This window comes from Anser brachyrhynchus (assembly GCF_964034855.1).
Source record: "Anser brachyrhynchus genome assembly, chromosome: 4".
NCBI lineage: Eukaryota > Metazoa > Chordata > Aves > Anseriformes > Anatidae > Anser > Anser brachyrhynchus.
Genome location: NC_137698.1, coordinates 21,509,486 through 21,533,000, shown reverse-complemented (window position 1 = coordinate 21,533,000; position 23,515 = coordinate 21,509,486). Strand labels below are relative to the sequence as shown.

The following is a 23,515-nucleotide window of genomic DNA, read 5'->3' as shown; positions in this document are numbered from 1 at the left end:
GAGGAGCTGCCCCTTGGCAGCCCTGAGTTTATCAGTGCCATACTTGTTTAGATCTCGTCCTGCCCTGCTTCACAGTATTTCTCACAAATGAAGAATATATGTGCTTGTGAAGAAGTTCTTGAGGCTCCTGGTATTTTTGGTGGTGGAATAGCAACATATCAGCCGCTAGGTCAAGAGGCAACATCAATCCTCTCTCTCCAGATACAACATGCACAAATTCCAGATTCCTCTAACTGGGGTATTAATAGTATGCATGTCATCACACATTCTTTATTTAAGTAAGATAGGTTGTGAGGTCATGAAAGGAGCAGTTGCTCAATTATTTCTGTGATTCCACTTATTCCTGCTTTCAGTTTGTTTTATTCCCTTAGTCCCTCCCATCCCTTCCCCTTCGAATCCTGAGCATCATGAGCTGTCTCATCTCGAAGGTGACACATGCCTAGATGAAAGGCTTGCATTAAGCAGAAGCTTCTTGTTATATCAACTCTTGACATTCCAAAAATGTCAACTCTTGATTCACATTGCGAGCAGGGTCTGGTGCGAAGACGCTACCAGTTTCAAGTCTTCCACTTATTAATCAGGCAGAACTGCTGTTTCGAGACAGAGTGGTCCTGAGGAAGTACTGCAAAAGTGGATCCTGACGTTTCATATCTTCAAGGTATTCCTTCTCCTTATTTTGAAGGCGTTGGCTGGCTCACAAGAATAATCTTGGGTGAGAAGTAATTGTTCAGCTAACAGGGAAAGGCCATAACTTCCCAGCCTGACTTCCTGAGGTTGTGACATGCTGCAAGTCTCAGTAAAATTGATGATTTTCACAGGAACCAACTGTTCAGCGTCTTTGAAGGACAGTAAATTTGACTGTGCAGGTTTTAAAATCCACTTACCTGGTTTTGCACCTAGGCCTGAACTGCCCCCGTGTGCTTGGCAGTTATGCTGCCTTTGAAAATGGTACCAGAGCGCTGAACCGTCCCATTGCCGTCATCTCTCTGCAGAGGTGCTGTAGACGGTGATCTCCTGTATACATCAGATTTATATCTCCAGCCCCATTAGTTCACCGACATCATAGAAACGTGTTTTCTGAAGTAGATTTCGGGTGGGTAGTGCAGACGTGGCTGGAGATGACTGCAGTGACGTTTCCCCCATCACGCGTTGAGCCAGGCCCGGGGCTGCCTGGGGACGGCAGCCGTGCTGTCTGTGCGGCACCTGGTGCTTCAAGGCAGCTTCCGTAACGTTCATGGCAGTCATCGTTTTGCTGTGTGTGTGCTAAATAACCGCTGCACGTGCTGAGGGGCTGGGCAGAAGGTAGGCTGAGGAGCAAATGTGTTGGTTGGTGGTGCTGGTGGGCCACGTCCACCTTCAGATGCATCTGCTCCCTTCTGTTGTTATCATTCAGATTATTTCCTCTTGCGCTCTTGCTGCTCAGAAAACTGCAGTGCTCTTTCCATTCCCCCCACGTATTCCAGGAGCTCACACGGAAAATGGGTGCTTGCTGCTTGCTTCTTGGTCTCACACACCAGGAAAAGCTAAGTGTAAGCCCAAAACTCAGACACTCTGCAGGTTAGCTTCACTGCATGGCAAAAGATCGGAAACTGGTGTAGGGCAAATGGTGGAAAGCAGAAGGAGCTCTTTAATCTCACTTCATGAAACAGGTAAAGGTTGTATGTTTGTGTGTACATTTATACGTATGTACATATATTAATGCACATAGCATAAATATATTTACGTATGTTATATATCATTTTACCTTATACTTACGTGCTTTTTAAGATTGCTGTCTTTAATCTTCACCCTTCTGCTGAAGTTTTTATATTCCACTTGCTAATGTAGCATCAGAGCATGTCCATTTCATGTATTCTATATGGAGAGGCAAAATTTTATACCAGCCTTGAGTGCATTTTGTTTATGCTTTGTATATATCTGCAGGTGTTCAATTTAGATGTGCGTGCTGTTAATAATTATAATTGATGTTGTAGATGTTTTTCCTAGCAAGACCAAAATACAAACACTGGAAAAACAATGCAAATGGTAGAAAATATATGTAGGATGCAAAACAGTAAAAAATGATGATGAAAAAGTGAAAAAAAGTGATGAAATTTAAGGAAATAGTTAAAAAAAAAATAAGATTTCAGTCTCAGCAATCTTAGAATCAGTCACTTCTTGTTTGCTTTGCAGAAGTGTTGTTAACCACCACTGTACCACTCAGGTTCTCGTGAGATTGTTTTTTGTTCACTCCAGCCTGTGATCTAATCTCTTTCAAGTGTGTTCTTAGGCAGAATACACTGAGTAACTCCCATGCAGATGATTTAGAGTCTGAAATTAGTATTACATATTAAAAATTTTAGCATTTTAAATTCTAGTGCACAATAACAACATGTCAAATGTTCCTTACGGGAAGTAAAACCTATGTTTTATGAACTCTTGAAAAAATTATATACTTTTAATCTGTGTTAGCCAACCTAGAAGCAACAGCAAAGGTCAAATGTTAAATCTTTAATTTGGCTTTTCTAATTATAGGATCACTGAAAATGACCTTATAGGTCATGGGGCCTGATTCTTTGTTACATATGAGTGCAATTCTGTTGATGTTAACTGAGTTGTTACTAGTTTATTTTAGCATGAGAGCAAAAGGAAGGTCCTTCGGCCCATTTCTGGCCAACAGGAGAACAGTTTCTTCAGACAGAAAGGCAGGCAACAAATTGAACTTCACTAGGTGACCCTCTAAAGGATCAGCACTGTGTAATCGTCCGTTCGTTAGTGGTGGTGGTGTGAAAGCGGTGGGCTTAGCCTGGTCCTGCATGCACCTGGAGGCTGGTGATCTCCTCGCTAGGGGACTGGAGCGCTTGGTGCTCGGGTGGAGGTGAAGATGAAGACTCCGGGGTACTTTTGTCAAAGTTATGTAGGTTAGGGAAGGGGCAGAACTGGAGCTTCAAGTGGCTCTTGCTGAGTCGTGTAAGCAATTCTGAACCTGGGGTAAGGAGCCAGATTTTGTGGTAAGGTGCCACGCCTTGCTAGGTCATGCTACAGTGTGACATCAGAATTTACCATTCTCTCTTATGCTGAGCTGTCCTTTGCCACCATCTCCTTGTGGCAGTCTCTCCCTTTGATTTTACCAGTGGTTTGGAGGGCAGGGAGTTGGACCAGAGCCTGACACTTAGGAGAAGCGAGAGTAATTCTACGTCTGGAAGCGGGCAGTAAGCTCTAGTGTTCAAAGGGAGACTTCTCCGAGTGGAGGCTGCAGGGTTATCCCCAGCAGTTATTCACAAGTAGCAATTGAGGTCAAGAAAACCAGGAAGTTTTTGTGAGCTGTGGAGCTTCTGAAGCCCTGCTTCCTGTGGCTTTCTTTCATAAAGCTTCCCTCCCTTGTGGGTGCTCTGATGTCTCCTTGTTTGGCTGAGCTTTGGCTTCAGTCATTTCCTCGGGAGATCTTGTGATGGGTCACTGAGAGTTGTGGGGATGGAAGACCTTTGCTTGGTATTGTCCAAGAGACTGAGGAGTCAGGGGTGGAAGAACTGATAGCACGGGGCTGAGAGACAACATCGTGAAACCAGGCCCCCTAAAAAAGTATCCAAGAAACATATAGGGGCCCTAACTTCAGAGCATTTAATTTACTTAATAGTTAGATTATGGAAAAAATACCGTGTTAGGTTACACCCAGATCATTTTGTTACGAGCAAAAGGTTTATCTTGTTAATCCCAATTTCAGAGCTCTTCAGGAACAAATTGTTTAAGATTTCCCCCGTCTTCTCAGCAGTGAAAAGGCATAAGCTGGGTAACTCCCAGAAGCCTGTAGGCTGTTGTCTCTGTTGCAAAGCATAACTGCCCCACTGGTGCTTTGAGGGTATGGTGTTTTATTTAATTTATCATCAGGAGGAACCCTGGACTTGGAAAAATTAATGGAATGTGCCACAAAAAATGCTGGAATATTCATCAGAATTTCGCAACTCTGAAACAAAATATACGAAGTGCAGTGTTAGCAAATGTTTATATAAAACACGCTGCAGAATTACATTGAACAATTACACTTCTCTTATCTTAGGCACTTATCTCTCGCTAAAGCCAAGTGGCTTGCAGGTTTAAATTGCTCAGTATTTTTGAAGTCAGTGCGGTAATGAAATATGCTAAGCAGCTGGGTTTGATGCATGAGCGTTTGGGGTAATTTCTTTGGCCTGACTACTTTTATCTTTGAAGACACAAAAATAATGTAGTCACAAGGAAAAAGCCAAAGTCTAATGACTTTAATTGCAAGGAGGTGATGTTCATAGCTGCATTTATACCTTCTTTCTAGCATGTAGAATCATAGAATTGTAGAATATCCCGAGTTGGAAGGGACCCATAAGGACCATCAAGTCCAACTCCTGGCACCGCACAGGTCTACCCAATAATTCAGACCATGTGACTAAGTGCACAGTCCAAGCGCTTCTTAAATTCAGACAGGCTTGGTGCAGTGACTACTTCACTGGGGAGCCTGTTCCAGTGTGCAACCACCCTCTCAGTGAAGAACCTCTTCCTGATGTCCAGCCTAAACTTTCCCTGCCTCAGCTTCACACCTTTCCCACGGGTCCTGTCACTGGTGATAACAGAGAATAGGTCATCTGCCTCTCCACTCCCTCTCGCGAGGAAGTTGTAGACTGTGATGAGGTCCCCCCTCAGCCTCCTCTTCTCCAGGCTGAACAGGCCCAGTGACCTCAGCCGCTCCTCATATGTCTTCCCCTCTAGGCCCTTCACCATCTTCGTTGCCCTCTTCTGGACACTCGCCAACAGTTTAACGTCCTTCTTGTACTGTGGTGCCCAGAACTGCACACAGTACTCGAGGTGAGGCCGTACCAGCGCAGAGCAGAGCGGGACAGTCACTTCCCTCGACCGACTAGCAATGCCGTGCTTGATGCACCCCAGGATACGGTTGGCCCTCCTGGCTGCCAGGGCACACTGCTGGCTCATATTCAACTTGCTGTCAGCCACAGCCCCCAGATCCCTCTCTGCGGGGCTGCTCTCCAGTGTCTTGTCGCCCGGTCTGTACTTATAGCCAAGGTTGCCCCGTCCCAGGTGCAGGACCCGGCACTTGCTTTTGTTAAACTTCATGTGGCTGGTGATCGCCCAGCTCTCCAGTCTGTCCAGATCTCTCTGCAAGGCCTTTCCACCCTCATCCGAGTCCACAACTCCTCCAAGTTTGGTGTCGTCGGCAAATTTGCTCAGAACACCTTCTAGTCCTACTTCCAAATTGTTTATAAAAACATTGAAGAGGACTGGCCCTAAAATGGAGCCTTGAGGGACCCCAGTAGTGACCATCCACCAGCCAGACGTGGCCCCATTTACCACAACCCTTTGAGAGCCAATTGCTCACCCACTGCATGACATTTTTGTTTTGCTGTATGCTGGACATTTTGTCCAGTAGGATCCTATGGGAAGCTGTGTCAAAAGCTTTGGTGAAGTCCAAAAAAATCACATCAGCTGGTTTCCCTTGATCGACTAGGTGGGTGATCTTATCATAAAAGGAAATCAAATTTGTTAGGCAGGACCTACCCCTCGTGAACCCATGTTGGCTGGGACCAATGACTGCATTGTCCCCCAGGTGTGCTTCAGTAACTTCAAGGATCATCCTCTCCATAATTTTACCAGGCCCTGACGTGAGACTGACAGGCCTGTAATTGCTAGGGTCTTCTTTCTTGCCCTTCTTGAAAATTGGCACAACATTTGCCAGCTGATGTGTATCTCAACATAGCCATTCTTGGAGGTCCATGGTAATATAAATGTAAATGCGGATATAAATAATAAAGTCATACAAGTATCATATGAGGGTAAATCCTGCGCTCCCTCTTGTCACCCCTTTCCCAGCCCCAGCGGGCTGCTGTTCTGTGGTCAGGGGCAAGGTGGCAGGACTTGGGAGACCCCGCGCATGAGGAGCCAATGGCCTGCCACCAACCCTGTCTGACCAAGCTCCTGTGAAAGCAGCGTGAGTTAATTTGCTAGATGTGTCCTGGCTCCTGCTGTGCTGTGTACTGTCAAAGCTGCCTGAAACCAGCTCGGAGCTACAGTGAGGATCTAACAAGGCATGGCTTGTTCTTAGAGATCTAGAAAACATAGTTATGCTCGGGTCTTTCTTGGTCCATTTTAGTTTGTTGTATTTTTTTTATTCTGTGAAGAGCAAAAGGCAGAGCCTGCTTTGGTAAGCTTGTGTTCACAAACGGTGTCTGTTGTATGATTTAGAATGGCATAGATTTTTCCTTTTAATGTGTGAACCACAGAAGTTAGGATCTTACATTGCTTGTCCTCACTTTGATGATTACAGAGGATAATACCATCGTGTGTTTGCCATAATGTCTCTATTGTGATTGCAGCTATAGTTTACATGGAGGAATGACATTAGGGAACAAATTAATAGTGGATATATAGCTTTTCTTAGGATAGACCAGCCAGCTCTTCATCTGAAATTAGCAAATGCTCCATGGCTCCCAGCAAAGTAAACCTCAGAAATAATGCAGTCTAGCTTTGGAGGCCAAAGGTGGGATGCACTTTCTGATGGTTCTCAAAACAACAGCTTAAGGAACAAGTAGGGGTGTTTTTAAGGTCTTAGCTGTAAGTGCACGTGCTTTTAAGTGTGAGGGTTGTTTTTTTATTAATTTCAAATCCAGCATTCCTGTTTTTGTCATTTTGATTTAATCAGAGATTAAGTTTTCTTCTCCGTTCCCTCTTGCTCTCTTCCACTCTTCCATTTCACTTCCCATATTGCAGTTGGAAATAAGTAGAAAGGTAGATACCAGAATTCCTGATTTTACTCTCTGCTGAGACTAGTGAAGCCAAAAAAGCAGGTACTCCTTTGTGACCGATGAGGCAAGGAACCCAGCAACTTGGTGGTACTAATGTGCTTGTGCTGGTGCATTGCTTAACACCTTCTTCCATGTCTAGTAGTACTTTCACAGCTTCCATGTTGTGATTTTTACTATCCACCCAGCCTTGTCTCTTCAGGCATTGGTCAAGTGGACATCAGGACCAATGTGGTATTTCAGAAACGTTGATTGTGCATCTGGTTCTTGAGAGAAACAGCTTAGCATCAGTTGTATGAAGAGGAATGAGTCTGCCTGGAAGGAGCTGAGTTCAGGTATGTAGAGGAACAACCTTTAAAGGAGAGTGGACAAATATTTCAGGGACCCTAAGCCAAATGTACTGAAGTATCAGGGGATTTTTAAGTTGTGCTTTTGCGGGTTTTATGGCTTTTTTTCCACCCTCAAAATGTCACTGATAGACGTTCCTCACATTAAGGAAATAAGCTGTGTTTAGAAGGTGGTGTCACTAAGAGAGACTGGATTTTTATTTATTTACTTCATTGATACCTTGAGGTGTTACCTCAAACTTCCTCAGATATCTCAGGATCATGTCCTCACAGTGAATGGCTGTGTTCTGAGTTATTAAAATAAAGCTCTTACCTCTTGCTGTGCGCTTTGCCTGCAACTTTGGGGTTCCTGTGACGTTTGAACTGTTGGCATGGCTTGTTTTGTTGTTTGTGGGTAGGTTGTTTTGGTTGTTTTCACTTATCTGTAGCCTTAGTGCTGGGCGGGGCAGAGAATGTAATCATGTTTATTTTTTGCACAAGCAATGTGATATATCGGCTTCCAAGATGACAGTGATACATTGAAGTAACGGTTTAAAAACTATTTAGAAGCAAATACAGGTTTGTTGCGTAAAAGTTGTCAGCTAGCAACTGTATTAAAATGATCTTGAATTTGTTTACCTGGCTTTATATAGTAGGTAGCCAAGAAACTTCATCCCAGTGATATCAATTCAAGTGTTAAATGATCTGGGATGATAGCTTTCCCCCATTCTTAACCCATTCACTAAAAAGAAGGAAGAGAAAAAAGAAACTAAGCATTAAGGTCAAAATACTGTGACCTTCAATCTAGTCATCATTCTGTGCAAAAATATTCTTCAAGGATCACGTGGCTCACTTATGTGCACTTCTGTTCCAGTGGCAAGAGTACTTGTTCTAATTTGAGTCTTCAGGATTTTAAAGTAGCTGATTCAGACTTTTATATCTGAACTAAAATAAATAGGCATATGGCAAGTAGAAGAACATATAATCACTCTGTTGCCTCAAAATTCTTTTGAGGACAAGAATTTCAAAACAGGAACCTATATTGGGGCTTGTGAACACAATGGGAACAGCTGGTGCTCAGCACTTTTGAGAATGAGGTCACTTTATTCTTGGTTGAAATGTGCAAAATGGGTCATCTGGGCATAGGCTTAAGACAAAGGCTAAGCATGTGGCCTGTTATAACCAGGTTGTCCACATTTCCAGAACTAGTTTGTTAACGGGATTCTGTTAAACAAAGGAGCACTGTGATCGATCTGGATTGTCCCAGCTTTAGGAAGCAGAGCTCCCCCTCAGAAAATAATTTCTTGCTGTATATTTTTGAAGATCTGCTCATCCTAAGGATGACATCATCTATATTCTCCACAGTCACCCCTCCCGCTTGTGCCTTTCTGCTTGTCCTTCACATAACCTACTTTAGGAAACACTGCTCTATTGTACAGTCCTTGGGAACGCTGTCTCTTCACCAGTCTCAGCCGTGGACTTCCCTGGTCCTGCTAACAAAACAAATGAAAAAATCCCAAACTTGCACAAAACCCATAGCGTCATCAGCAAAATCTAAAGATGCGTTAGGAACGATAACAGGGACTCAGATTTGACTGTGAAGTTTTCCTAATAAATATTCTATTCAAAAGATAGACACAAGTGATAGCATTAAGGCCTAGATTCTGTACATTTGCTTAATTGTGCTGCTGTTGCTAACACACCTAAGGGGATGGTGCGAGTCCCAGGATCCAGGTATGTCAGAGTTTGCAAACCCGAGACCTGGTATTGATCATGTTGACTGCTGCATGACATGCATTAGAAGTTTAGCTTGAGAAGGGATGCGTATTTTCAGTAGGAGTATGCAGGTCTTGGATTCCAGACCCCGCCTCCAGTGTTGCACAGTAGTTTGTACAACTTGGCATCCGATTGAACATCTACGTACTGGAGCGTTAAGACCATAGGAAAACTTAGGTTGGAAGGGATCTCTGGAGATGATATTCCAACTTCCACCTCAGGTGGATACAAGCCAGTCCTCTCAAGTGGATTTGAGTATTTGTGCACAAACAACGCTATTTGAACTAAACCAAAGGTAGTTCTGTAAATATAGTTGGAGCATAGTACATGCAAAACACAAAAGAGCCTTTGGCAAAAGCTTGCGAAGCCCATGATAAAATAGACTGTACCCCTAATTTAAGGCCCACCCATTTGTGTCATTAATGACCCTACCTACAAGTCTGTTTAATTCATCTAGGCATGCTTTATACCATTTTTGCTTTAATGGCAAAAATATTAGTTCTCTTAATTACACAACACTTGTCTATTACCGTACTCATTTTTTGTCTAGATTTGCATCCAGTGGATGGAAAAACTCTGACTGTGCAGTGACATTAGCAAGAATAAACAGAAGGACGAAAAAAAAAACTGCTCTCAAATGCTGTGCAGTTCGCCTCCTGGGATGAAGCTGTACCAGAGTGAGCCAGGCTGTATATCATAGCTAGCACCGGATTTCAGATGTGCCCAAGAGAATGGTTCTCATTACTTTATTATTATTGTAAATTTAATTTACTGAGGCAAGCTTGGTGGCTGCTTTCATATAAGTGAGGTAATTTGGCCATATAAATCAAGCTTACTTTGTGGCTAGTTTTTAAGGAAAACTGTCACAAAGAGCGTGGAGGAAGACAAAGTGGCGGTAGCAGCAGTGCAGTGGATTCCAGAATGGAAAAGCAGGATATAAGAAGGCAGCTCTGCGGCTGGCAAAGCACAGCCAAGGCTGAGCTGGAGTATCGGCACACATCACCACAGAATACAGTGCTGCTTGTAGAATGTGTGTGTTTCGTGTTTGGTTTCGAAGGACGGTTCACTTCCATCAAAGAAGCTTTCACTAACTATATACACGATGTGATAAGTGTTCAATGGCAGCTAAGTGGCTAATATGAAGATGCTTTTTTTTTAAGTCTCTACAATCAGAAATACTATCTTCAGATTCCTTGTGACTTTTCATTTTGACCGGTAGAGGAAAGCACTCAGAAGCGTAAGATTCCCACAGTGTCTTTCTGTTTCCAAGGTTTGGATGAATTGCTCTGCTGAAGAGTGATTAATCACTATCGGGAGATGGAACAAGGGTGGCTGGCATTCCAGACAGAAGCAAAATTGTCTGCTGGATGTCCAGATGAATGGGCCGTGTCTGGAGGAGCAGCGGTGGTGTCTGTCTTGTTTTCGTGTCTTGAATTGTGTCTCCCTTTTGACTGCATCCCAAGTTTCAGTAGATGGTTTTCAGGTCATGCAGGAGACTGCCCCCAGCTTTTTCAATCACTGCAATTGGTAATTGCTTGGCAGAAAAGGTATTTAAAGGGAAACAGCAAAGTTTGCTACCCGTGTCACAGCTCATTTTGAATTTCATTCCATCCTCAATTCAAACTGTTGCTGGACTAATAAATGTAATACTGTATTTCTTTAGGATTTCACATGTAGATACTTCTCTCCTTGCAGGAATTGCATGCTCAAGAAGCCGCATACAGGGGAGGTGTCATTTAGAAAGTAACTCTTTCTGGCATCCCTGCAGCATCTTTTACATGTTTTTCTTCCTTATTCAGAGCTGAATAGTTTGTGAATGTACTATAAGGATGCGAATAATTTTATCCATATAGTGCTGCATCACTGGTTTTGGAACTCTGTATTATGATACACATTTTCCCAGGAAGCAGGAAGTTTTCTTTTCGACTGTGTGCAGAGCCAACGCTTGAAAGCAGCCTTCATTGAAAGTGTAAATATCAGTACAGGTAGGTTGCAAAACAGATTTAGTCGTGCTCTAAATATAGTCTTTGGGAACGTTTAGACTGGATGTTCCCCTTAATGTGGAGTAAGAGGAGCAGAGTGGCAGCTGCCATCTGCCCGAGGGAAAATGGTCCTTTCTGCAGAGACTGGGAAGGCAAAGTCGGGGTGCCTTTAGAGGACAGTGCACAAGCCCCAGGTAGGCAGACCATTGGAAAAAGAAAGCATCTTTCTGGATAAGACCTCTACATGCTGTGCAGCTTCTGAGAGCTGGTTGTAATCAAATCCTACTGAGACACCACAGATCTGGTCAAGGTGGGGAGCCCAAAGGGGTTTCAGAGTTGCCTTTGCCGGCCTTGGAGTTCCCTGGGTTTTGCAGCAAGGAGAGGGCAGCAGAGCATAAGTGAATGTGCTAGATGTCTGCGCTGCAACGAGGAAAGTGCACTGGAGTTTAAATGTGTACATTTTAAACAGAAATGAGCCAACCCCCTGCGCTACAGCTTGCCCAAGTCAGACATAAAGCACTTTGTTTCCTTGTGTACCCAAGGTAGTGGCTGCATAACAGCTCTGATGTCTTCCCCTGTGAGAGGCAGCCCTGCAGCTTGCCGTGCTCAGTGTTGCATGATGTGCCTGACCCCCTGATTTAAACAGCATTCAGCTTTCTCTGTAATGCTCTGGTATGAGCTGTCATTAGGAATGGCACCAAACATCTTAACTGTGCTGATCTCTCTCACCTACTCAGGCCCTCACACCCCCAACATTTATGCTGTCTGTACGAGAGAAGTTTATTGAGCTGGTAATGCACTTTTACATGCACGCATATATATCACAAACACACAGACATGCACGTGTTTCTGTTTGTGATTCAGCAGGTTTTTTTTGGTTTTGTTTTTTTATCCTTTCTGTGCTTTTTTGTTCTGTGTTTTGTTCTTTAGTATATTATATATGTATTATGTAGTATATTGTATTATGTTCTGTAGTTTATCTCCACTTTGCATACTATGGTACTGAACACTGCACATGCTTTGTTAGATTTTTGTACTGTTTTTGCGTTTTCAAGTGAAAGCTGTGGGGACCTATACAGATTCTTTGTCATGCATATGAGCACGCTATGCAGGCTTGCTTTATTCTGTCTCTATGTCTTGCTTTAAGTATTTTCCGTCTGTCTTTTGCTCTTTGGACTGTGGGATAAATTATATTTTTGATGCTATTGCTTTGGTTCTGTGGATAGTTGACAAACATTGAGAACCTTCATGATTTCCCTGTGAATATTTTCATTATGAATACTCATAAATATATATATTTTTACAAGCATTTACTATGCTTCATCTCTCTGAGCAAAATGCAGTTGATATGTTCTTGAAGATTGAGTATAATGTTTTGTTGATACAATGAAATTTTATTATTATTTCACTAAATTAATACATTAACACTTTTGCCCAAGGGTAGTATTGAGATATTTAAATACTGAGTCAGATTTTTTGTTTTGTCTCAGTCTTTTGGGGCAGTATTTTGGCCAACAAACTGGAGCCTTTATTGTTTTAAGTAAACTTTTCACAGTACCATGTAGGTATCCATCATGTTGTAAAAATACTTGTTGGATGATTGGGAGGGGAAATGGTGCGGAAAGAAAGACCGAAGACAATTTTGTGGTGGCAAAATTTAGGTTTAGCCTGACCTCTGCTGGGTAAGTCCTGGACTTGGCCTTCCTTTGTATCCCAGTCCAACCCAACCCAGCTCTCTCCCTTTGTACTGGCAGTGACCTGCCATGACTAGAAATTCAGATCCTACCTCTGCAAGCAGGAACGCTTCACCAAACTCCATATGTGTGGTGTGCAGCTGAAGAGAAGATACTGATTTATTCTTACCATTATTTATTTGTATTGCAGTTGTGCCTAAGGGGTACCCATTGTGCTGGGCACAGAAAATAAAGGATAGTACGTGCCTTGAAGACTTAGGATCTAAACAATGTACTCAGAGAGTCCTGTAAGAGAAAGGGGATGAAAAATATGTGCATTCTTCCGCATTTTATACTGTCGGTAAATTCTGTCAGTGAAAGAATAGTGGTGCAAAGAAGTCGGATTACTAACTATAGTTTACAAGAGACCTCACTTTGGAATTGAGGGAGTGTGGAATAAATCACTTCTGGGAGCTTCTGTTCCCCTTTTTGCAGCAAAGCCATTACCTTCCCTGTCCGTGTAGTTATGTGCAAAACAGCTGAGTTAAAAACAACCTCCAGAAATGATGCATAAAGGGAATAGATTTTTGTTTTAAAAACAATAACAAGAAAAAAGAAGTAGGAATGATTTTCAACCTTCTGTCATTTAACCACTGTCCAGCAGTGGGGACCTGTGTGTGCTGAGAGTGTGTGTATAAGGTGAGTAAGGTGTTAGTAAGACAGACCTGGCCCCTCCGGTCTGAAGTGAGTAGTCCTGTCAGCAGCAAGCATGCAGTATATTTTTTAGCCTTTAGGTCACTTCACTCTAGTGGTTTAATGTTAATCTCTCTGTTTTCTCAAGACATTGGGAAGGCTAAAGGCAAAATTGCCTGCCTGCTTCCATATCCCTTTGCCTACCAGAGCAGCCAGCACTGGCTCACCAGAGAGGCCGGTGAAGCCCTACGCGACGTCTGCGGGGCGAGACTCGGTAGTGTTTGCCTGGGGGACTCTCAAGACGGTGCTGGGTTTCAGGCCTGCTGCCTGTCATCGCTGAGGCTGGGAAAAGGTAAAAAATGGGAATGTAGGGTACCATATTCTCGCACGTCAGCTTGACTTGACTGAGCAGTGCGGTGAGGGAAGTGGCGCGCGGTTGCTGTTGTGGGACATGTTCGGTATGGATCGCTGTGGTAGGTGATTAGTACGTAAGTGATGCTTGTTTTGTGGGATTTGGGGGAACTTTGAGATCTTGTTAAAAGCTGTGACTGTAACTTCTGAGCTCCTACTTCTTTTCTGAGCAGTCACACCCATAGACTGTGAAACTAGCTTGATTTGTTAGCAAGCCAAACAACTGAAGTTAAAAAAAAATACAACGGAATAAGGCTTTTGAGGTCATTCTCAGCTGTATTGTGCTTTAACTGCGTAAAATGAAGGATGTCCTAGTTCATGTGAGAACGGGGCTTCTCATTTCTAATTGAGATCACAGTCCTCATATGCGGGGGATGCAGGCCTTGGTATGAGAAGGATAGGGTTCGTGGAGGCAAAGTGTAATAGCTGGTTATGCATTTACAGGAGGTGTTATTTGCTGCCTGTGTAACTGAATGTACACCAAGAAATGGAAGAGATTGGTAACCCATTGAGGCAACCACTGGAAAATTAATCTGTTCAGGGTCTCATAAAATGCCTTGAGCTTCTTCTCCATGAAGACTTCTCAGGTGATACATGCCTAGACTGGGAGAGATTACGACTGGATATTAACAGGATGTTGAGCTAATCGCTAACACAGAGCTGGTTCCCCTTCTTTCTTCACTTTGAACCTTAATTACATCCTGAGAATGGAGAGAGAGAGAGAGAGAGACTAACGAGAAAGTGAGTTCTTGGGAATCCTTCTTGGATAGCAGGTCATGGGGATGAAATGAGGGAACTGCTGCCTGGAAGGCGTGCTGACTTGTGCAGCCACCTGGGTAGAAATCCCTCCTGGTGGCACCAGTTTGTCTCATGGTGGAAGTGCTGAGTGGCATTTGAAGGCTGCGGGTGCCACCCTGCTCCCACGGCTGCCTTCCTCTGAGCCTGTGAGCCGGGTCTGCCTTCACGTGGGTGCTCGGAAAATTCGTTCTGGATGTGGAGCCTGCTCAGTGGTGAGGGCCAGCCTCAGGGCTTCTGCTGCGAAGGGCCATTCCTTCATTACTGGTCGTTTACATCGCTTGAGAACATCTTGGGAAATCACGCCGTTTTTGCTCCCCATACTTGGGATTCAGAAGAAGTCTAGTGTGTCCTTTTGGGTGTCGCTCAGCCTGCAGAGCGAGGTCTGCCTTGCTGCTGAACAGACCTGGGTTAAGTTGTGGAGAAATGAGAGCAGGCATTGCAGGAACAAATGGTTAAAGCAGTCTTCTGCAAGACACTGTCTGCTGAGGCTGGAATTTCAAAACTGATGGTTTGCCTCTTTTTTTCCCTTTTAAACTCATTAGAGCTCTCCCCCGTTCCATCTCTCTGGAAGAGTTTCCCCGTCCTCACTATATATGTATGCTCTTTTGCTCCCCCCCGTCAGCCCTCCCCTGGCCTTCTCGTGCCTCCCTCCCATCCTTTCAAGCCTGATAGCGAACACTTCTCATCACCAGGACTTTTTATCTTCTTTCTGAATCTTGAGCAAACCCTTTCTGATCTCTGTGTGTGTTCTGGAGCGGAGCGCGCCAGGATTGGGACAGGGTGAGGCTGAAAGCAAGATCACTGAAGCAACAATTGAGACTCTTCTTGAAAGCAAAAAGTTAACGTTGTGATTCATTATCTTTTTACGAGGGCTAGAAATTTCTTCCCATGTTTGCAAGTTTAACGTGCTTGCGTTTTGAATGAGCTCAGGAAGTTTATTTGAAGAGGTAAGGTGATGAGAGTTTTAAGTGCATTGTTCCAGCACATTTAAATCTGTGTTTTGGGGTCTGGCATTTGTCACATCCAAACATTTAAATTATTCTTTGTTTTGTTATTTTTCTGTTCAAGGGGGCACGGGGGGAGTAGTCAAAGAATAAGGGTAATGGCTTTAACAAATGGAAATAGTTTGCATGAATGACTCCACAAGCAGCTCCTCATTCAAGCATAATTATAAACACATTTAAAATACGACTTTCACCCATAAGTTTTGTGGACATCCTTTGGGTTTGTAAATAGAAGGCAGCACAAAATTAATTCCTGAGCTGAGAGATTCTCTTCTGAACAGGCTGCATGGCTTCATTTGTGGTATTCCTGGAAATTCATCATTTTCTTTCTTTTTTTTTCACATGCTCATCTGCCGGATTTTTGTGGCAGCTCTCTACAAGGTATGAGATCCAGTTAGATAAAGTAGAAGTTCAGGATGAAGTTTCTGGCTAAGATTCTTTCAAAATTCTTAAAAGTTTTGCTGTGTCTTACTTTAACTGCACTTTCAAAAAAGTGGTGCTGCTTTTTAACGGACATTTTATTTTTTTCAGCTAATAGCTGGTTAATGAATAGCCCTGACTGTTACGAGAATGATGCATCCAGTACAACAGAGGCATGGGGACATTCCCTGTGGTATGTCTACCTCGTTTTGTGAGACACTGTCCATCATTAATTTCCATTGAAATCAGCTGCTGTCAGGTGCTCATCGTTGTGAGAGGTAGTGAGGCTGTCATGGGACTTTCTTGTTTCATGTTGGTAATAGATAATTAATAGTAAATGATCCTAGTAAGGATCTGGGCTCCAATACAAGAGACTCTCAGATAATCAATGGATCCTTCTCACAGCACTTATTTATTATTGCTATTCTGTACACTCACTAGCAGCAGAAAAGTAGGAGCCATTCATAGGCTTTGAGCGTTGCTGAACTGTAAGGCAAAAGCACGGCAGATTTTTAGAGCAGTTGTGGAGTTTTTGCAGTGCAGCAACCAAAACTTGGTTTTCTCAGAGTGTTTTTGTATTCATTAGAGATGGGTGCCGTGGAGCGTTTTCTAGTTCACTTACAGAAATGTTACCCTTTCTGATCCCTTGAACATCCAAGTGGGAACTAACTGAGGGCTGGCCGTCTGCTCCTGCAGAAATGCTTGGTGCGACACTCCAAATCTTATTCGCAGGAGTAAACTGTCCGCTCCTCAGCCTCCTGCCTCACTCACCCACAGCCTTGCAGCAGATCCCAGCCTGACCAGACAAACCCTGCTAGCTCCACATTCTTCCGGTGGGATTGCGTTCCTCCAGCAGCAAGCCCGGGCTGCTAAGCTTTACGGTTTCCTCCTGAGCTGATAGGTGATTCGCGAGCTGGGGAAGATGAAATCATGTTCCAGACTATCACCATTCCGGTTCCTTTGCTCGGGGCTTCTCTTTATCAAGTCAGAATCAAGATTTGAAATGAAAAATAAACATTTCCAAAGCAACCCTGCTTCCCCTCAGGGGTTTGTCTTAATGCTTGCTCCTTTGTAGCCTGTCTTCCAGGTATTCAGATGCCTCTCCAGCTAATGCCTTTCCCACAGCTGCCTTCTGGTAGGGGCCAGAATCTGAAGAAACAAGCTTTTGGGGCCATTGACTTCCATCTCCTGCTGCTGCAAATGACTGTTACAGGCTTTTTCCCCAAATGGCTCTAGATCCATTTTGAAACCAGACTGGGGTTTTGTCCCTACTGCTGGAAGGCTGTGCCATTACCCCACCGCTGCCATGGTTAGCAGTCTTCATCTCATCTCCTGTCTGAGTTTTCTGTTTGCTGAAACAACAAATTTTCTGGGTGACACGTGGTGAGAGTCTCCGCTAGCACTGTCTCTTTTGGATCCTTGCTGTCTGTTCTGCCTAAACACATAGCTTAGCATAAAGACTGGCAAAATTCTGCAGTGCAAAATCAGTTTGTTTTTTCTAAGGTTTACATTTTAAATTAGAAGAAAAATTATTGCGACAGTCATTTACATTAGTTGCTGACTGAGGCTTTGGAAGTAATCTGTTCTATAGTTTATCAACTGTTTCCTTTTGGTTTCTTTTCAGTTTGTGTTCCCTACAAATGTGATGTATGTGATCTCTGTCTTGGATTTAAAATATTCCTTCTTTCTTTTTGAAACATTTCTTCGAGCTCTTTTTTTTTTTTTTTATTGCATGCATAAAGCACTTAATGCCCTCAATCTGCATGAAAATGTTTTGTGTATAACTCTAAAAGCTCCCTTAGGACTGGAGATTTTTTAATGAAACAGTTTAAACGTTTTCCACGCAAACGGGCACTTGGGGCAAATGACATTATAAAAATTATAAAAATAATTGTTAAGATATTTTCACCGTTTCTTTCTTAAAGACCTGCATCTCCAGTCAGCTTGATTGCTCTTACTGGCAAAGAAATAAAGTTTGTATGGGTAGGAAGTTAGATGTTAATAAGAAAGTGAAACAATAGACAGCCTGCCCTGCTTCAGTCAGCATGGTGCAGGTGTTCAGGCTGATGTAATGGTGTTGCTGCTTTCCTACTCTGAGATGTACATGCATATTTATAAACACATGCAAGCCAATCAAGTATTGCATTTGCAAGAAAAACTAACAGAACAGGGATTGAGATAGAGAAGAAGGCAATAAAAACGCTTCAGCTTCTTCGGGCCATGCTCAGACTGAATGAAAGTTTTCATTTTGAAAGTAATATGTGAAGATTCTCAAGTTTCACATGAGGAAATATATGATACTGGATATTCTTGTTAGGACACATGTTGACACTCATGTTGTAAAACTCAAGTCCTACATATGGTTCACTCGTAGACAGAAGCTCTATTCTGTGGAGGTTTGTGAGATTCAAAGGAAATTGTTTTCTGATTTGAAACAGAGCTCAAAAGTAGTCAAATTCCATGTGGAAGAAAATCCCCAAAACAGTAGTTTTACATCAGATGAAATACTTAATTCCATCAGGATCAGGCTGTTCTATTTCAAATTTGACTGCTTAAATGTCTTAAATATTGCGTTACCTAATGCAGCCTTTCAGAACAAACTAATCTGAAGGGAGAGAAAGAAGCACTTCATTTAGGAATACAGAAACAGGAAGTCCTGACATTTGTCAAAGTGTTTCTCCCTCTCTCGAACTAATATTTCATAACATCAGTACAGTTTTCTGATACGTTTTAATTTTGGTAGAATTGTAACCTACACAGCAGGATGTTGTTCATGTGAAGCCATTCTTTCTGACTGTGTGTAATCTGCGTGTTGGAGAGGTATTGCAGCAGTGACAGAAAAATGCAGGATTCTGCCTTATTTCTCTTGCATGGTGTTTTCCACTGGAATGGTTGGTCTCATGTCTAATATACCATATTCCTTGGGAAACTTCGTTATTGCTAGTGATGGTTTTTAACAGATCCTTGGTAGAAATGGGTACACGCTGTCACTGACAGAAAAGCACTATTTTTAAGCATGTTCTTGGAATGTGTCCTTGCTACTTTTATCCCTGTTTGTTCCAGCTATGTGTCCTTACTTGGTTCAAGTGCCAATGGTCTATCAGATACAACAAAAAATGCTTGCCCGCTCCAGGGAGTTTTTGTAGAAGTTGCCGTCTTGATAAAAACAGTGCTGATAAACCTAAACCCAGATGTCATAAAAACAGATGGAATTTAGAACACCATTTAAACCCCCCTTGAAAATTCCAGCTGTCACGTGGACCTGCCACGAGGCTGGTGACTGTCAGTCATTTGGAATTACAGGTTCCAGATGTAGGTTCCTCTATGTGTACGGTATGTTCCTCTCTACAAGGTATGAGATCCAGTTAGGTAACGTAGAAGTTCAGGATAAAGTTTCTGGCAAAAACATCGTTTGCAATGGCTTTGCTTTCTGCAGTGGGTCAGGCTGGGAGCTGCTGGGGAGGGTTTACTTCTGTTTATACTGGTTCCGTTGCCAGCTTAGATAGGCCTGTTAAAAGCACCCAATTTGCTAGTTAATTTTTAAGCATAGACAAGAATATATCGTTTCTAATGTATGTGTCTGACACGAATGTGTTTCAAGGGCAATAAAGATACGTATGTTTATCTATTGGCTGTTTAACCCTATCTGTCAGTTACAAATGGAAGATTTCTGGCACGGGAGAGACCATTTTGCATAAACCATTCAGCAGGGTTTTCCAGATGCTTAGATTTCCAATAAATACTACTAATAAAAAAGTCTAAAAGGGCCAAGCATATGCCTAGGATATGCTGAGTGCTAGAGTATGTAAGCATGACTTCATTTGGTACAGGCAGGCCAGTGCTAGCTCTAACCTAGTCAGCTCTGGTAACATAAGCAGCCGAGTTCTGTACCACAGTGCTCAACACAGCAAAAAATATTTGAATATCTGGGGAGTTACCCCACAGGGTAAAGCTGGCCCAAGGCACGTTTCCTTCAGTTACAGTCATGGCATTGAACGCACCACAGATGTGTTGGGTAGCTTTACATATCTTTACCACCCCCTGCTTTTGAATCACAGCTGCTTCCTGGTGCAGTTTAGGGAGTAATGATGATTAGTCTGCAGGCGCTAGGTGTGCTGGACCTGTCCTGGAGCTTTTCCTGGAGGCTGGAAGAATCGACGTGTGCTGGTTAAGCATCTCCTCCTGGAGTTAACACTGGCCAGTGCTGGGCCTCAAATTTGGTTCTTGCTGTAACTAATTTGCTTGGTCATCATCTGTTAGCTCAGTTCAGGCTGACATCTGAGAGAAGTGGGAAGTTGGAACAAATTGTGTTTAGCCTAGTTTAATCTTTGCCATAATCTATCCTTTTAGCAGTGAAGGAAAAGAGCAAAAATGTTTAGTAAGCCTCCAGAAAAAATCCAGAGCTTGAGCAGCTGGCCAAAGGCTGTATGTGGAGGTAGTAGTCAGATCACTCTAGGCTTCCAGTTAACAGAAAGTAGATGGGGAAAACTAAGGAATCGTTTTGCATTTGTGTATTGCAGAAATATGTAAGCATCAGATTTTTCGTTATTTTCTTTAAATACAAACAGAAGGTGCCAATAGAAATTACAGGTTTTGATTGTAAGCTTTTTATCCCTAAGCTAACAGTTGTGGCATTTCTTCTATAGATTGTGCAATTTGGTTGAGCAGTTGCTAGTTTTGCTGGAAGGTATTGCTCCTCATCTTGTCCTCTCTTGTTGTTTGCCAGGTTCCTCCTCCTGTACTTGAGGAAAAAGGGAATTGTGAATGTTTAATAACTAAAGATACATGGTTGGTCCCAAGGCCAAATACCAAAGCTGATAAAATCATTAAGAGCCTTTTTTTTTTTTTTTTCCTTTTCAAAGGAACCTTTTAAATGGAAGTAATTGATAAATATGTAAAGCTGAAGATTACAAGGAGGAAGTGATCTCATGCCTGCATGGCCTCATAGATTCTATCTGAAACGACTTGGCTCTGTCTGAAGTAGGCTGTGAACTCCTTGGGGCAGGACGTGTCTTCTTCCAGATCTTGTAAAATGCCAGACACTGCTGATGTCACCTTGTAAGGAACCATTTCTTCATACCTGACTTGAAGAGAAAGTGATGGGTTTCAGTCATGTCAGTGAAGGAGCTAACATTTAAAGGCTCAAATGACAAGTAGAGGAGCCAAAACAATACTATGGGAAAGCAGTGTCAGCAAGAATATGGTGTGGACACAGTATAGGATAAGTCTTTTCTAAAAACTTTGCACTAACCCAGAATTTGTATATTCTACCTTGAGCCTTGGCTTTGGGTTTCCTGTATGCTACATGATCACAGGAAACAGCCTGCTGTCGTTTTTTATACTGCTTGGCATAGCAAAATTGGATTTTTAGATTTTTTTTTAATTATTTTTTCAGCTTCCAGCTATTTATTTAACTTTAAAGGGCTTTACCAGTGATCTTGTCCATCGTGTGTGCATTTTCTGTGTGTAGTTGTGGGGCAGGGAAGATCCCAGCACTTTTGGTGCCATGCAGCAGTTCTCAGTCTAGCTTAAGAGTGGTGGCAGTCGCCTTTCAATGTTATCAAGACTCTGCCGTGTTACCTTCTTGAGCTTTTTTTCCTTGCTCAAGCAGAAAGTCTCCGCTTCTTTCAAGTTAGCCAACTCTAGTAATGGGTTGCCTGTCAAGTACTGGGATAAAAGCGTTTATGCAGCTTCCATAAGTGATTCAAATGATGAGTGATCTCATAAAGGAAAGAACGTTGAAATTCAGGCTGAATCAGTGGCTAATTGTCTGCTCGTCCCTTCTCAGCTCCCCTCCTTGCGTCTGAGTGCCAGAGGAGGATGAGGTCATTGTGCTGATTCTTGACCACAACACACTGCCGACCTCCCGTGTCCTACCAGGGCTTGTGTCAGCTGCGCCCCAAACACAGAGTTACTCCGAAATAAATACTGTTTTAGCTTTCTCCTAAACATCCACCAGCCTTGTGTGGTTGGGCTGTTCATGTTATTGATGCCAGTGGGCCGTGAGACTGACCAGCCCTAAAAACCAAGATGCCCATTGACACTTGGAAGAAAGCCTTCAGCCCAAGTTCAGAGCTCTGGATCCATGGCAAGGCACCTTTGCTACCCTGTGATTTGGCTCTAGAAACAAATTCTCTGCTTGCTTTTAAGCCTATATTGTCAAACATCATTTTAAAAGCAGAACCAAAAGCAACTGAGTATGCTGTTTGCTGCAACTTTTTGGTTTGCTCTGGATTTCATGTGCTAGTCTCTTTTTACAAAACACGTTTGGGACAGAAACTCCTATATTCATTCAGGATAGAGGTGGCTGGTGGGCTCACCCTTCTTGTGGAAAAAAATATTTATTTTCCAGTTTTCTTTTTAGACGATAACATCTTTTTAGACAGGTGGAAAATCAGCCTGAGTTTTACTACAAGTGTGGAGCCTACGTTAATACCAGTCATAGGAGAATATTTTTGTTGTGGTCCTTTGGTTTGCTTTCTTAAACCTGAAGACCAATTGTGAAGCAGTGTTGAGTTAAAAAGTCCCATAAAATACTTGAAGGGTTTAGTATTCTAGTGGAGAGGGTGGATTATTTGGTTCCTGCAGCCGCTCAGGTTCGCTTCTGGAAGCGCTTGGCTAGCATTGCCTGCTATCTCCAGAGCATGTCCTGTCAGGTGATGTGCAGTGGGGTTTTTGTGCCCGTACTGCTTTTTGGAGTACCAAGTGCCTGTCGTGCCCTTGCTTCAGATGGGAAAGTTTCTCATGATGAAGGAGAGGTGGATAGAAATTGGCTTTATTCCTTCATAAAGTAAATATATAAAATGCTAAAATGAAAAACCCAAACCCTGAACCTTTACAATCACAACACTAAAGAAACCAACCAACAAAAGCCTTTGTTTTATTTTATTCTTTGAGCTCCACCTGCCTCAGGTCTCACATGCCCGAAAGCCTGGGGCCGCGGGTGGCCTTTGCTGAAGCAAAGCGCCGTGCCTGGTTTGGCTCAAAAGATGCAGGGACTGGGCAAAGTGCAAAAGCAGGGCTAATTTCTTCAAGCCAGGCGGGTCTTGCTTTTCCTCCTCGATTTCAGGGTCGCCAGCATCCTTGTAAGCAGAGGGCATGGGGGTGCTGGGCTGGCAGGCCTCGGTCTGGGGTCGCCGGGCCGGCGGCAGGAGGGGCCGTTGCTGAGGTAGGGCTCGGTGGAGGCCTCAGAGGCGATCCAGGTTGCACCGAGCTGGTAACTTCGTTCAAAATCGGTTGTGGCTCCGTAGCACAGCTGGGTTCGGCCGTTACAGTCCTAGAAAGCTGTAGGGTTCGGTGGCAGAGCAGGTAGAGCTGGTCTATCTAAAGACTTCCACTGGGATGCTGCGCTGCTGCGCTGCAGGGCAGAGAAGGCTTTAAATACGTTACAGAATTTCAAAGCATATTGAAAACAATGTGAAGCATACCATCAGTCTGCCTGTTATTTCTTCTCCTTTTTTTTTTTTTTTTTTTTTACGCGTGTCCAAATGCAATATAGAGATCAAAATTCTCCAGACTCCAGGATGAGACCACAGGTGAAAGCTTGGTCAGCTACTGCAAATTTGTCCCAGCATTTTCTCCCATTCCTGGAGTGGAAATCCACTATTGCTGCCAACACTCAGGTGCTGGAAGTCTCACCTTCTGGCTAGAATAAGTTGTAAGGAGAGCCTT

At 43.2% G+C, this 23,515-nt stretch overlaps 1 protein-coding gene across 6 annotated transcripts in view; it reads left to right on the top strand.

The window, feature by feature from the left end:
- STOX2 (storkhead box 2) overlaps positions 1-23,515 on the top strand; it is a 146,327-nt gene that overhangs the window by 83,224 nt on the left and 39,588 nt on the right. Inside the window, exon 1 of one of the 6 annotated variants that reach the window (XM_080590467.1) lies at positions 11,924-16,037. The exons of the other annotated variants lie outside the window; for them this stretch is intronic. Within the exon in view, the coding sequence (XP_080446593.1) occupies positions 15,995-16,037 (43 nt within the window). The 5' untranslated portion in view covers positions 11,924-15,994. Of the gene's footprint in view, positions 1-11,923; positions 16,038-23,515 lie in introns of those variants that run through there. 6 annotated transcript variants of the gene reach the window in all.